The following is a 15576-nucleotide window of genomic DNA, read 5'->3' as shown; positions in this document are numbered from 1 at the left end:
AGTGGTTTGAAAGCTCTCCACAGTCAAACATAAAGAACGGAGTCAGGCTCTTCACTACAGTCTCCTAGTTCTCTTTCACTGCCTTATTTTCTTCATAAAACTTATCACCTCATTATGTATTTCATAGATAATTTTTATTTGTTGTCAGTTAATCTCCCCACCCTATTATATAAGTTCCAGGAAACCAGGAGGTTTATCATTTTTATCTGTAGTTATATCCTCAGTACTCAAAATGGTGCCTGACATCGTAGCGCTCAATAAAAATTTGTTGTATTATTTTTAAAAATAAAGTAACAAATATGAGAAGACCAGTTGCTGGGACACACAAGTGTTCATGATTGGCACAGTCTTTGCCTCGCCCAGACCTGAAAGGGAAGCTCATTGCAATGAGAAAGTCAGAATTCCTGGGGAGGACAGAGTCCAGGGAGAGTTAAGAAAGATCAAAGTTGGCATTCTTGCCTAAAGGGCCTGAGGCCATTGCTGCACTCAGCACTCAGCAGAAATTATCCTGCATTTTTCAGAACATTCATTAGTGACTTATGGTAGTTGTGGCTCAGGTGAACTTTTTCTGGGTCTCCAGGGAATATAATCCTCCCTTTTAGGTGAGTGAACTCAGTCATTTGGGTTAGAGGTGAGTCTTGTCAACTCCTGGAGCTGGTCTTTCTCTACAAGGCCACTTTGCAGCACCGCTGGTCTGAGGCATTGCTTTCCTCCCATTTTCAGTTCTCCCAGTGCTGCCAGGATAGAGAACACCTGTGCAGAGTAGTCTACAAATGGTAATCTTGATTATTTATTATTTTCTAGAAAATAAGTGGAAATAAGCCCACTAGGTGTCATGGTATGATTGGAAGGACTGATGCTAAAACTGAAGTTCCCTTGATGCAAAGAGCTGATTTATTGGAAAAAACTCTGATGCTGGGAAAGATCAAGGGCAGGAGGAGAAGGGGGTGACAGAGGATGAGATAGTTGGATGGCATTACCGGCTCAATGGACATGAGTTTAAGCAAACTCTGGGAGATAGTGAAGGACAGGGAAGCCTGGCATGCTGCAGTCCATGGAGTTGCAAACAGTAGGACTTAGGGACCAAACAACAATATGTTACAGCTTTTTGTGGCAACACTTGCAGTCACAGAGGTCTTTTCTTACTGTTATTTATGACTTAGATTGGTTTGTTGAACTGATGACTGTCATCTCTGATATCATGGCTTGCCATACCCAGACCTTTCCAAGGCAGCTTGACCATGACTTTTAGGGGCAGCTGAGCCTATGCTGTCTCATGGGACTCCTAAGCAATAGGGGACTCCTCTTTTAATTCCTCTTAGGTCCATTTTTGAAAAGTCCCCTGGCCTCTCCCCTGCACCATTCCTTTCCTGCTTCAGTATAAAATCTGCTCTTTTGTGCCTGTTTTCTTGTCAACAGGATTCTTTCATACCCAGTTTGAACTTAAGTTTCTTTGTCCCTGTTCTATGACACCCATTGGGCTTGCTGTCTGTATTTTTCCAGTGTGTAGTAGTAGAGTGTCCATGAAAGAAGCAAACTGTTGGAATGTTATAGTCATTCTTCTCGTTACAGGGCTGTGTGGGCGTGATACTTGTATATGTGTGATTACAGTGGGTTTCAGAGAAAAGAGGTCTTCTGTTAAATAGAATAAAGATGGAAGAATCGTAATCCCTAACACATGTCGTTGTATGTTTTTGATGATCATTTACGAATTACACCATACTTTCGTTTTGTGCCTTAAGTCACTGCTTATCCAGGGCTAAAAGGCAGAAAAGATTTGCCCCTTTGTTTTCACTGTGAGTTGTTGGTTTTTTTTTTTTTTTTTGCTTCTCCATCTATCAACAGTCTTTGTTTCCTGAGAAATCAGGGTTGATACACAAAATTACCTATATTAAAACAGAACCTCCAGAGTTTCACTTTTCACAGGTATATAAAGAGGCTATTCAGCCTGGCTGTGTTGTAGATTCACTGAACAGGATTAAGCACATGGTCTGGAAGGAGGAGGCTTTGTTTCTAAGAGGTATTGTTAGAGACCTGCATATTTCAGCACAGGAAAAAATCTGTGACTGGGTAGGAGGTAACTGCAGTTCAGCCACTCCCTCAAATACAGAAGCTCAACAGACACTTCTGGAAAACAGCTCCCAGAGGATATTTTGAAGAAACAAGAGCCTTGGTGCAAATTACTGTGACTCCTCCACTGCTATGGGCACATCGTTGTGATGCGTGCTACTGAAAGCCAGAGGGAAACCATCTGCTGGAAACTGTGACCCTGGAATGTCGGCATGGAAAGCTCTGACCCATTGAGCAAGCTCTCTCTTAAATTTCAAATGGGATAGAATGTGTCTGTTCTGTGTACAACGAAGTGGTTTACTCTGTGTGTGCACCAGTGTGTAAACACTTGAGGCCTTACTGCTAAATTAGAGTTTTCTTTTTTCATTACTACTAAATAGTGTTCAGGTCAGTTCAGTTCAGTCGCTCAGTCGTGTCGGACTCTTTGCGACCCCATGAATCGCAGCATGCCAGGCCTCCCTGTCTATCACCAACTCCTGGAGTTCACCCAAACCCATGTCCATTGAGTCGGTGATGCCATCCAGTCATCTCATCCTCTGTCGTCCCCTTCTCCTCCTGCCCCCAATCCCTCCCAGCATCAGGGTCTTTTCCAATGAGTAAACTCTTTGCATGAGGTGGCCAAAGTACTGGAGTTTCATCAGCATCAGTCCTTCCAATGAACAACCAGGACTGATCTCCTTTAGGATGGACTGGTTGGATCTCCTTGCAGTCCAAGGGACTCTCAAGAATCTTCTCCAACACCATAGTTCAAAAGCATCAATTCTTCGGTGCTCAGCTTTCTTCACAGTCCAACTCTCACATCCATGCATGACCACTGGAAAAACCATAGCCTTGACCAGATGGACCTTTGTTGGCAAAGTAAGGTCTCTGCTTTTTAATGTGCTGTCTAGGTTGGTCATAACTTTCCTTCCAAGGAGTAAGCGTCTTTTAATTTCATGGCTGCAGTCACCATCTGCAGTGATTTTGGAGCCCCCCAAAATAAAGTCTGACACTGTTTCCACTGTCTGCCCATCTATTTCCCATGAGGTGATGGGACCATATGCCATGATCTTAGTTTTCTGAATGTTGAGCTTTAAGCCAACTTTTTCACTCTCATCTTTCACTTTCATCAAGAGGCTTTTTAGTTCCTCTTCACTTTCTGCCATAAGGGTGGTGTCATCTGCATATCCAAGGTTATTGGTATTTCTCCTGACAATCTTGATACCAGCTTGTGCTTCATCCAGCCCAGCGTTTCTCATGATGTACCCTGCATATAAGTTAAATAAGCAGGGTGACAATAAGCCTTAAATAAGCCTAGATGGACTCCTTTTCCTATTTGGAACCAGTCTGTTGTTCCATGTCCAGTTCTAACTGTTGCTTCCTGACCTGCATACAGGTTTCTCAAGAGGCAGGTCAGGTGGTCTGGTATTCCCATCTCTTTCAGAATTTCCCACAGTTTATTGTGATCCACACAGTCAAAGGCTTTGGCGTACTTAATAAAGCTGAAATAGATGTTTTTCTGGAACTCTGTTGCTTTTTCGATGATCCAGCGGATATTGGCAATTTGATCTCTGGTTCCTCTGCCTTTTCTAAAACCAGCTTGAACATCTGGAAGTTCACGGTTCACGTATTGCTGAAGCCTTTCTTGGAGAATTTTGGGCATTACTTTGCTAGAGTGGGAGATGAGTGCAATTGTGCAGTAGTTTGAGCATTCTTTGGCACTGCCTTTCTTATGGATTGGAATGAAAACTGACCTTTTCCAGTCTTGTGGCCACTGCTGAGTTTTCCAAATTTGCTGGCATATTGAGTGCAGCACTTTCACAGCATCATCTTTCAGGATTTGAAATAGCTTAACTGGAATTCCATCACATCCACCAGCTTTGTTCATAGTGATGCTTTCTAAGACCCACTTGACTTCACATTCCAGGATGTCTGGCTCTAGGTGAGTGATCACACCGTTGTGATTATCTGGGTCATGAAGATCTTTTTTGTACAGTTTTTCTGTGTATTTATATTACTAAATAGTTTTGTGTGTTTATTTATTTTTGGCTGAGCTTGGTCTTTGTTGAGGCGAGGGCTATTCTCTAGTTGTGGAGAGCGGGGCCTAGTCTTTAATTGTGGTAAGAGAGCTTCTCACTGCAGTGGCTTCTCTTGCTGCGGACCACAGGCTGCTGCAGGCTTCAGCAGTTTGGGCTCCCAGGCCCTAGAGCACAGTCTCAATAGTGGTGGCACATGGGCATAGTTTCTCCACGGCATGTGGGATCTTCCAGATCAGGGATCAAACTTGTGTCTCCTGCATTGGCAGGCAGATTCTTTACCACTAAGCCACCAGGGAAGCCCAGACGCCCAGGTTTCAACTGTTTTCTATTACTAAAATCATGTGGAAAGGTTTGGGAAAATAGAGCAGGAGCTGTTGAGGGGTTTTGAGCTGGTTTTCTCCCTGCTCCCCTTCTTTCTTTCCTTCTGTCCATTCCTCCTTCCTTCCTTCCCTTTCTGCCCACAGAGCACATAGGCTTTGATGAGTTCACATTCTATCTCTGTTTATTTGATGTTTGACTTTGGACCTGAACTTCATTCTCCCAATGTGCAAAATGGGGATAATGCTTATTTCATAGAGTTGTCATGGTGATTAAAATGAGATAATATAATAACCTGGTCACGGGGTACAGACACACTCCCTTGCTTCTTCTGACATGACTGCAGGCTTGTCTTTTGTTCCTGTCCCACACCGTCCAGATTTCTGCTATGCTCTCTTTCTTGGACTCTCTCTGTCTTGGTTTCTGATCGTAAGTCTCTTTATTTGAATGTGTCTTGTTCTGTGTGCCTCCACACTGATGCCTCTGTGTGCAGCTGTGCGTCTCTGTGTACGTGCTTTTCTCTGTCTTCCAGGATATCTGTGTCTCATTTATATCTTTTTTTTTTTTTTGGCTTTGTGTGTGTGTGCATGTGTGTGTGTGAGAGAGAAAACATCCCTCTGTGCACATGCGTCTCTGTCACTACCTCTCACTCTGTTTGTGTTGTGGATCTCTGTGCTGTGTGAGTGTGTCTCACTTTATATCCCTGCACGCGCGCGCGCGCGTGTGTGTGTGTGTGTGTGTCTTCAACTCTCTGAGTGTCTCTGCGTTTCTCTCACATGCAGATGAGTCTCTTTCTGCCTCTGCATATGTCACCGTGTCTATGTTTCTGTATTGCTCTATTTCCCTCTGTTTCTTTTTTTTTTTTAATTCTCTCTCTCTCTCTCTAACTTTTACTCTCTGCCTTTCCTCTTTCCATCTGTCTCTTGGTCTCTGCCACTCTGTGTCTTTCTTTTGTGTATGTGCCTATGTAGGTGCTATATGTTCATTTGTTCTTTTAATTGTGCTTATATTTGTTCATGTATGCTCAATTTGTGCTTACTGAATAAATTGTTCAATTTGTGCTTATACATTGTTCATTTAATTGTACTTATATATGAGCATGCTGTCCTCATCCTGTTCCCAACACAGCCTAGATATCCAATGACATTTAGGTAGTAACCTCATAACTCAGGAAGAAGTGAAAGGAATTGGAATTTTTCCTAAAAGAAGTCTTTAAGAGACTTTCAGACAGAGAGGAACTTCTTTAAATTATAGATGGGCACTAGGAAGATTGAGACTTCCCAGGTGACGCTAGTGGTAAAGAACCTGCCTGCCAATGCAGGAGATGTAAAGGGCAAGGGTTCAATCCCTGGGTCAGGAAGATCCCTTGGAGGAGGGCATGGCAGCCCATTCCTGGATTCTTGCCTGGAGAATCCCATGGACAGAGGAGCCTGGTGGGCTATAGTCATGGGGTTGCAACAAAGAGTCAAGACACAACTGAAGCGACTTGGCACGCATGCATTACAAAGATTTGGTTGCATTTTAGATGATTTACCACTGATTTCACAAATCACCTTCAAAAAGGACACACAAGAAATTAGGTGTAATTCACAACCTCAGACCCTGCTCTCAATTTCCATATCAGTTCAGTTCAGTCACTCAGTTGTGTCCGACTCTTTGCGACCCTATAGACTGCAGCACACCAGGCTTCCCTATCCACCACCAACTCCCAGAGCTTGCTCAAACTCATGTCCATCGAGTTGGTGATGCCATCCAACCATCTTATCCTCTGTCATCCCCTTCTCCTCCTGCCTTCAACCTTTCCCAGCATCAGGGTCTTTTCCAATAAGTCAGTTCTTAGCATCAGGTGGCCAAAGTATTGGAGCTTAAGCTTCAGCATCAGTCCTTCCAATGAATATTCACGGCTGATTTCCTTTAGGATTGACTGATTTGATCTCCTTACAGTCCAAGGGACTCTCAATTTTCATATATGCCAGAGTATGCTTGAAGTCTCCCTTTACCAATCTTGATAATTTTTTCTTCCACACATTTGTCTTTTTGCTGACCCTCCTTTATCATTTCTCTGACCATATAGTGGGTTCCTCCTCTTAGCATCTTTTATCTGGACCTCAGCTGCTATCTGCTGCAAAACTCTCAGGCCATCATGCCAGTGGTGACAGCTTACTGTTGTTATTACCTCAGGCTCTGCTTGATACCTTCCCTTGGTTTCTAGTCATCTTGCAGGGTCACCAAGAGAGCTTCCCAACATCACTAGGTGGGTAGGATTTTTTTTAAGGCTCATCTGAACAACCTTTTGCCCACCAACCAATGTGCTTGTATACATAAGAAACTCTTCACCTGCTTTACAATAAAACCAACTCCCCTTTATTTCCGATAAGATAAAGCCCTTCTTTTAGGAAGAAAACACAAAATGAATCTGGATGGAAAAACTTAATGAACTAATTTGTAGCACCAGTGTGTTGTCCAGTTTACCAGGTGGTGTTTGCTATGTGTTAATATTAAATTGTTGGTTTTCTCACTTTATGTATAATTTAGGGCAGAGGTCAATAAGCTTTTTCCATAAAGCACTGGATTAGTAATTATTTTAGGATCTGTGGATTATGCTGTCTGGCACAACTACTTAGTTCTGCATCTGTATAGCAAAAGCAGAGTAGACAATTCAAATAAATGGGTATGATTCTGTCCTAATAAAACTTTATTGACTAAAAGAGGAAGTAGGCTGGAATTAGCCCCAGGTAACACTTGATAACATCTTGATGGCATTTATGATAACATCTCCCTGGGTATTATATATCTTTCAAATAAAGTTTCCACTCCTGTGTAAACTAGTCTTTTAAAAGCTTTTGTTTCTCTTCTCCCCTCACCTCTCCATATAGGTGTATATATGTGATTTTGTGTGAGTGTATGTCAAATATAATTATATAGTTTGGTCTTGCTCCAGAGCTTCATATATTTTTATATCATTATTATAAATAAGAGAATCATATTATTTTCATTTGTATATTTCCATGCTCATGATTTTCATCAGATAAACAAAAATCTGAATGTCATCGAAACTTTAGATTATATCTCAATAAACTGTAAAATAACTGTAATTTATATACCTTATATTAATTATGTCATTTGTATTTTACTCTTAGGCGTATATGCATACCAACAACAGAAGAAATATTCATTCTCTTTTTTCCCACAACACTAAATAATGAATCTGTTGACCTTTCTTCATACCCCTCAAAGCATGATCTTCTGGATTTTCTTTTAAAGGAAAGAAAAATAGAATAAATATTTAAACACTTTAAATAAATACATATCTGAAGAGTTAAATACATGAATTTAATATTTCTAGACAAAAGTCTTATCCTAGTTTTGGTGATTTTATTTTCTATATCATTGAATGACTCTGAATGAATATTCTTATTTATTAATAGTAAGCTTATATAGCTATAGACCACACAGGTTAAAATCTATGTAATTGGGTTTGCAAACAACCTTCTTACTGGTTTTCCAGAGTGTGCCTGTTCATTTTATAATTGATGATACTTGCTAAAACTCGTCTCTTACCTGAAAAGCATCCAGGAGTCATGCCGTACGAAAGATCGTTCTCTGTTAAAGCAGAATAAATCCTAAGATTTGCAGGACTACTATTTTATATATGAAGACGGCAGTGAAAAATCCTTGAGCTGGTTCCATGCCAGGTGGGCAGTATTGGACATGCCCACGGTTGGAGGAACCGGGACAGAATTGCTCCTCGTTGTATTTAGTGGTAGAGAAGGATCCTCTGTCTTGGAAGAAGCTACTGTGATTGAGTGACGATTTTGTTTGTTTATTCATTTTGTTTTGTTTCTCTATCAGTGGAATATTTACCGTAAGAGTTTAAAGGCCTAAGGAAATCAGCAAGTCAGATTCTGATGTATCCATAGCCCTTGGCTCTTATTTTATATTTTTAATTTGATTTTTATTTTATTAAACTAGTACTTTTACAATTTTTTTTAAAAAATCAGATAGTACTCTCAAGAGAAAATGGTACCCAATGCTGTCAATACTTGATCTCTAGAGGTAAATATATTTAATTATTTTAAGATAATTTGGTTATTATTTACTTCCATATTTCTTTTTTTTTTTTTAATAATTTTATTTGTTTATTTATTTTTGGCTGTGCTGGGTCTCCATCGCTGCACAGGCTTTTCTCTAGCTGTGGCAAGCAGGGGATGCTCTCTAGTTGTGGTAGATGGGCTTCTCATCTCAGCGGCTTCTCTTGCGGAACATGGGCTCTCAGGCACCTGGGGTTCAGTAGTTGCAGCACGTGGGCTCAGTAGTTGCGACTCCCAGGCCCTAGAGCACAGGCTCAATAACCGTGGCCCAGGGGCTCAGCTGCCCTGCGGCACGTGGGATCCTCCTGAATCAGGGATCTAGCCCAGGTTCCCTCCATTGGCAGGAGGATTCTTTACCACTGAGCCACCAGGGAAGCCCCTACTTCTGTATTTCTTAATAAAACATGTATGTTACTATTTCTTGATTTTTCAGTTTTAGCTATCATCTTCTGCCCTTCCTACTCACATAGTCACTCACACACACATATGTTTCTTCTCCCTCTGTGGCACCAATCTAATTATATTAATGTTTTAAAATATTTTGTTTTAAATATGTTTTAAAATATGTTGATGATTAGTTGTTTTCATTTTAAAAAGTCATATATAGTTTATTCATAGCTAACACACAATGTAATTAAAATATAATAATAATTTTATGCTTTTTATTTCTGATACTAATTGACTTCTAAAGTTTTGTTTTCTAAATGCCTGTTACTAATTCATCTCAAAACTTTCCATTATAGCTGAAATTTCTGAACATGATTTAATAACACTTCAAGTATTTTTAATCAATTTTATTCATTTTCTTCTTGAATATATTCCCCTAGATATCATCAAAAATCAGTCATTGTCCTACCAGATGTAAATAATATTCTGCTTTCTGCCTCTGCAGATCAGTTTGGCTCTGAGATCTCACCCCTTAATATTCAGGCTTGCATTGAATCTACTGTTTTCAATAGATTCCTACACCTGAAATGGTATCTGGTTGGGCTTCTCCAGAGAGTAAGTCTCAAGTATTTGACCAATGTGCAGAGGGCAGACTCCCAGATACATTGTCTGTATTAGGATGTCTAGGAGTGCAGCTGCTTCCTAAACAAATTTGCAACCAAGATTTCTGCCTTCCTCAGGTTTTTTTGTTTGTTTTGATTCTTTGTTGACACACTCTGGAGTGTGTATTGTGTTCCCAAATGCAGGCTTAGAGTTCAAAATTATCCACTCTGCTTAGTCACATGCTTCTTATCTCTTCACTTTTCAGGTTGAGAAATTACCTTTCCCATTCTCTGTGTTCTTTAAAGTTAATAGATTAAAATCTCCTTTAAGATTGAGAAGAAGGAACTGGGATAAAGAATGTTCATTGGGCCATTTTTAATTGTGTCAGGGACATTGTGTTCTCTATCTTATTATTATTGCTGACATTATTATTTCTTGTTATTTTATATTACTTTTGTAAGGATGATGGTACATCAGAGGGAATCATGGTTTTACCATGACTAAGCTGATATATCCTTACTATAACTTTTTAATTGAGGTATAATTAACATAAACATATTAGTTTTAGGTATGCAATATAATGATTCAGTATATTGTATGTATTGCAAATTGATCACCAATGTAAGTCTAATTAACATTCAAGACCATACATAGTTTCAAATTTTCTTTTCCTTGTGATAAGAACTTTAAGATTTACAGTGACCCTTGAATAGCATGGATTTGAACTACAAAGGTCCACTTATCGCAGATTTTTTTCAGTGGTAAATATCATAGTATTACATGATCTGCTGTTGTTGAATCTGGGAATGTGGAACTGATGATACTAAGGACCAGTTAGAAGTTATGTTTGGATTTTCTTCTGCATGGCAGGTCCTTGTCCTTAATCCCTGGTTGTTTAAGAGTCAACTCTGGTGGCTCAGACCGTAAAGCGTCTGCCTACAATGTGGGCACTCCGGGTTCAATCCCTGGGTCGGGAAGATCTCCTGGAGAAGGAAATGGCAACCCACTCCAGTATTCTTGCTTGGAAAATCCCATGGACGGAGGAACCTGGTAGGCTGCAGTCCACGGGATCACAAAGAGTCGGACACGACTGAGCAACTTCACTTTCTATTCTCTTAGCAACTTCCAAATATGCAATTCAGTATTGTTAATTATAGTCACTACGCTGTGTTGTGCATCCTCAGGACTTGCTTATTTTATGACTAGAGATTTGTACATTTTGACCCCCTTCACCCATTTTTGACCAGTCCTTATCCTGCCCCTGGCAACCACCAATATGTTTTCTATTTAGGGCTTTGTTTTTGCTGCTGTTTGTTTGTTTGTTTTTCAGATGCCACATATATGTGAGATCATACAGTATTTATCTTTCTTTGTCTGACTTACTTCACTTAGCATAATGCTCTCAAAGTCCATCTATGTTGGTAAGATTTCATTCTTTATGATGGAATAATATTCATGTGTATCTATATCACATTTTCTTCATCCATCTGTTGATGGGTATTAGGATCTTCCATGTCTTGGCTTTTGTAAATAATGCCACAGTGAATATTTGTTATTGCTGTTGAGTAGCTCATTCATGTCTGACTCTTTGCGACCCTGTGGACTGGGGCTTTCTTGTCCTTCGCTCTCTCCTCGAATTGTGTCCATTGAGTCAGTGATGCCATCCAACCATCTCATCCTGTGTCGCCCCCTTGTCCTCTTGCCTTCAACCTTTCCCAGCATCAGTGTCTTTTCTAATGAGTTGGCTCTTCTTATCAGGTGGCCAAAGTATTGGAGCTTCAGCTTCAGCATCAGTCTTTCCAATGAATATTTGGAGTTGATTTCCTTTAGGATTTACTGGTTTGATCTCCTTGCTGTCCAAGGGACTCTCAGGAGTCTTCTTCAGCACCACATTTCGAAAGTATCAATTCTTTGATGCTCAGCCTTCTTTATGTTCCACCTCTCACATCCATACATGATTACTGGAAAAACCATAGCTTTGACTATATAGACCTTTGTCAGCAAAGTGTCTTTGTCTCTGCTTTTTAAAATGCTGTCCAGGTTTGTCATAGCTTTCCTTCCAAGGAGCAAGCATCTTTTAATTTCATGGCTGCAGTCACTGTTTGCAGTGATTTTGAAGCCCAAGAAAATAAAGTCTATCACTGTTTCCATTTTTTCCCCATCTTCATGGGGTGCATTATATTGGATCACATGGTAATTCTGTTTTTAAATTTTTGAGAAACCTCCATTCTGGTAAGGAAGAAAATATATGTCAGGGAAAATAAGACTTCAGCATCTCAAATTTAGGAAGAGATTTTCCCAAATATAGGAACATAAAAGCTGTATTACTCTGGGCCAGTGTTAGCTCATTAGCTATGGGACACAGTTATGCCACGGACTTACATGAATTTTTTTACTCTTTTCCATATCCAACTTACTTCTGGATGGTTGCCATTTAAGTAATAGCAATGAAAGAAAGAATTGGGAATTGGAATTAATAAATTAAGAGGAAAATATTTTCTTCTAACAGAGGGAAGGAGAAAAGGATCATCGGGTGCGTGTGGCAGTTGGAAATGGAGCACGCAGTGATGTATGGAGAGAATTCTTAGACAGATTTGGAAATATTAAGATCTGTGAGTTTTATGGAGCTACTGAAGGAAACATTAGCTTCATGAATCACACTGGGAAAATTGGAGCAATCGGGAGAGCGAGTTTCATCCACAAAGTAAGTACAATATTTTCTTTAAAAAAGAGATATATTAAGATCTGCTAGTCTCTCGTCTAGACTTTATACTGTAACTTATAGTAAATATTATCACTTTTTAAAAAAAAATGTTAAGAACTCCTATAAATATCATAGTTGCCTTTAGGTAAACCATGGTGCCAAAAATTATGAAAACCTTGCCTATCTCCCATCTTTTCCCTCTGTAATATGGGGATAATGATAGTTAGTTCTTTTGTTCAGCTTTCAAATTTAATGATAAAATGTATAAACAGCAAGCATAAGTCCTGATATATATTAATTTGATTCTTTTCATTTTCTGTGTTTTCCCTCCACAATTTCTACTGTCACTCATTTTTATACCACTCAAAAATTATATGTAGGCTTCTAATATATAGTTTCCTTAAAAACTATGCCAAGATATTACTAACATTTTAAAAGTAGCCAAGAAATTACCTTCTTAGGAGTAAAATACAGCTGATTTCTCAACAGCAACCATGGAAGACAAAATATAGTGGACAGATACCTTCAACTTGCTTGGAGAAAATAATTATCAAATAGACTTTATATTCAAGAATAATATTTTTAAAGAATAAAAATGAAAATTTGAAATAAGCAAATCCAGAATCACAGTAGAATATTTTATCTCTTTGATAGAATATGCAAAATTTTTTTTCAATGATATAATGTATTAAATAATACAATAAAGAAACTACTTGCACTGATGAACATATATAGGACACTGCATTTCAGTTCAGTTCAGTCACTCAGTCGTGTCTGACTCTTTGCAATCCCATGAACTGCAGCATGCCAGGCCTCCCTGTCCATCACCAACTCCCAGAGTCCACCCAAACCCATGTCCATTGAGTCGGTGATGCCATCCAACCATCTTATCCTCTGTTGTCCCCTTCTTCTCCTGCCCTCAATCTTTCCCAGCATCAGGGTCTTTTCAAATGACACTGCATTTAAAAACTGCTGAATATCCATTATTTTTAAGCATTTACAAAACATTCACAAAGATTATAGGACCACTTAGTGAACTCCAGCAAATTTCATAGGATCAAATATATATGGATTATGTTCTCTGATAACAGCTTAATTAAGATAGAAATGTTTAAAATAACAGCTAAATCTTTTTCTAAATATTTGAAAATGAAGCATCTCTAAATATCTATGAGTCAAAGAAAAAATTATAATAGAAAAATAAAAATAGAAAATAATTTAAGCAGAATGATAATGAAAATGTTACATTGCAAAACTTGTGTACTCAGAGAAGAATAACTGAAAATTAGTGAGCTAAATATCCATTTCCATAAATTAATTTTTAAAAACAGCTAAAACAAACTCAAAGAATATAAAAGGAAGGAAATGATAAAGAGAATAATTTAAGGAAGTAGAAAAGAAGCATTTAGTGAGTATCAAAAGAGATAAAAGTGTAATTTTTAAAAGTAAAGAAATAGATTCAAAGCTGGTATTAATTGCTCTGATATCTGAAACTTAAAGAAGGTACAAACCATTTTTATAATTATGTTCTTTGGGATTGTGAAGATCTTGTTGACATTTAAGAAATTCATGTGAATTGTGAACAAAATAATTGGTGGAATAATAAGTGCTGATATTATCAAGTACTGAATTCTTTTTTTTATTTTTTTATTTTTTTTGTCATACATTGATATGAATCAGCCATAGATTTACACGTATTCCCCATCCCGATCCCCCCTCCCACCTCCCTCTCCACCCGATTCCTCTGGGTCTTCCCAGTGCACCAGGCCGGAGCACTTGTCTCATGCATCCCACCTGGGCTGGTGATCTGTTTCACCATAGATAGTATACATGCTGTTCTTTTGAAATATCCCACCCTCACATTCTCCCACAGAGTTCAAAAGTCTGTTCTGTATTTCTGTGTCTCTTTTTCTGTTTTGCATATAGGGTTATTGTTACCATCTTTCTAAATTCCATATATATGTGTTAGTATGCTGTAATGTTCTTTATCTTTCTGACTTACTTTACTCTGTATAATGGGCTCCAGTTTCATCCATCTCATTAGGACTGGTTCAAATGAATTCTTTTTAACGGCTGAGTAATATTCCATGGTGTATATGTACCACAGCTTCCTTATCCATTCATCTGCTGATGGGCATCTAGGTTGCTTCCATGTCCTGGCTATTATAAACAGTGCTGCGATGAACATTGGGGTGCACATGTCTCTTTCAGATCTGGTTTCCTCAGTGTGTATGCCCAGAAGTGGGATTGCTGGGTCATATGGCAGTTCTATTTCCAGTTTTTTAAGAAATCTCCACACTGTTCTCCATAGTGGCTGTACTAGTTTGCATTCCCACCAAGAGTGTAAGAGGGTTCCCTTTTCTCCACACCCTCTCCAGCATTTATTGCTTGTAGACTTTTGGATAGCAGCCATCCTGACTGGCGTGTAATGGTACCTCATTGTGGTTTTGATTTGCATTTCTCTAATAATGAGTGATGTTGAGCATCTTTTCATGTGTTTGTTAGCCATCTGTATGTCTTCTTTGGAGAAATGTCTGTTTAGTTCTTTGGCCCATTTTTTGATTGGGTCATTTATTTTTCTGGAATTGAGCTGCAGGAGTTGCTTGTATATTTTTGAGATTAATCCTTTGTCTGTTTCTTCATTTGCTATTATTTTCTCCCAATCTGAGGGCTGTCTTTTCACCTTACTTATAGTTTCCTTTGTAGTGCAAAAGCTTTTAAGTTTAATTAGGTCCCATTTGTTTAGTTTTGCTTTTATTTCCAATATTCTGGGAGATGGGTCATAGAGGATCTTGCTGTGATTTATGTCTGAGAGTGTTTTGCCTATGTTCTCCTCTAGGAGTTTTATAGTTTCTGGTCTTACATTTAGATCTTTAATCCATTTTGAGTTTATTTTTGTGTATGGTGTTAGAAAGTGTTCTAGTTTCATTCTTTTACAAGTGGTTGACCAGTTATCCCAGCACCACTTGTTAAAGAGGTTGTCTTTTTTCCATTGTATATCCTTGCCTCCTTTGTCAAAGATAAGGTGTCCATAGGTCCGTGGATTTATCTCTGGGCTTTCTATTCTGTTCCATTGATCTATATTTCTGTCTTTGTGCCAGTACCATACTGTCTTGATGACTGTGGCTTTGTAGTAGAGTGCTACGGTTAGTTTTCTCAGTGGATTGTACTGGTTCCATTAAAAATTTGCTATTAATATTAAACATTTTTGGTGAAGCTGAATCATTCCTAAGTAATTATGTAATAGAAATACAATGAAGCTTGACTTCATTGTAATTTTCTAATATATTAAAGTCCCTGTCAGACTGTTATAATGTCCATAATACTGGAAGTTATGATTGTCTCCAGTTATATTTGGAAAAACTATTTTTTTCTTTTTTTGCAG

The 15576-nt window shown here is 38.7% G+C and overlaps 1 protein-coding gene across 1 annotated transcript in view; it reads left to right on the top strand.

Moving 5' to 3' along the window:
- SLC27A6 (solute carrier family 27 member 6) overlaps positions 1-15576 on the top strand; it is a 72827-nt gene that overhangs the window by 31078 nt on the left and 26173 nt on the right. The window contains exon 5 of the mRNA XM_043912193.1: positions 11997-12191. Coding sequence (XP_043768128.1) covers positions 11997-12191 — 195 coding nt within the window. The remainder of the gene's footprint in view (positions 1-11996; positions 12192-15576) is intronic.

The sequence above is a fragment of the Cervus elaphus genome, chromosome 9, assembly GCF_910594005.1.
Source record: "Cervus elaphus chromosome 9, mCerEla1.1, whole genome shotgun sequence".
Taxonomy (NCBI): domain Eukaryota; kingdom Metazoa; phylum Chordata; class Mammalia; order Artiodactyla; family Cervidae; genus Cervus; species Cervus elaphus.
Note: the sequence above shows the minus strand (reverse complement) of the source record. Positions and strands in the feature narration are given on the sequence as shown.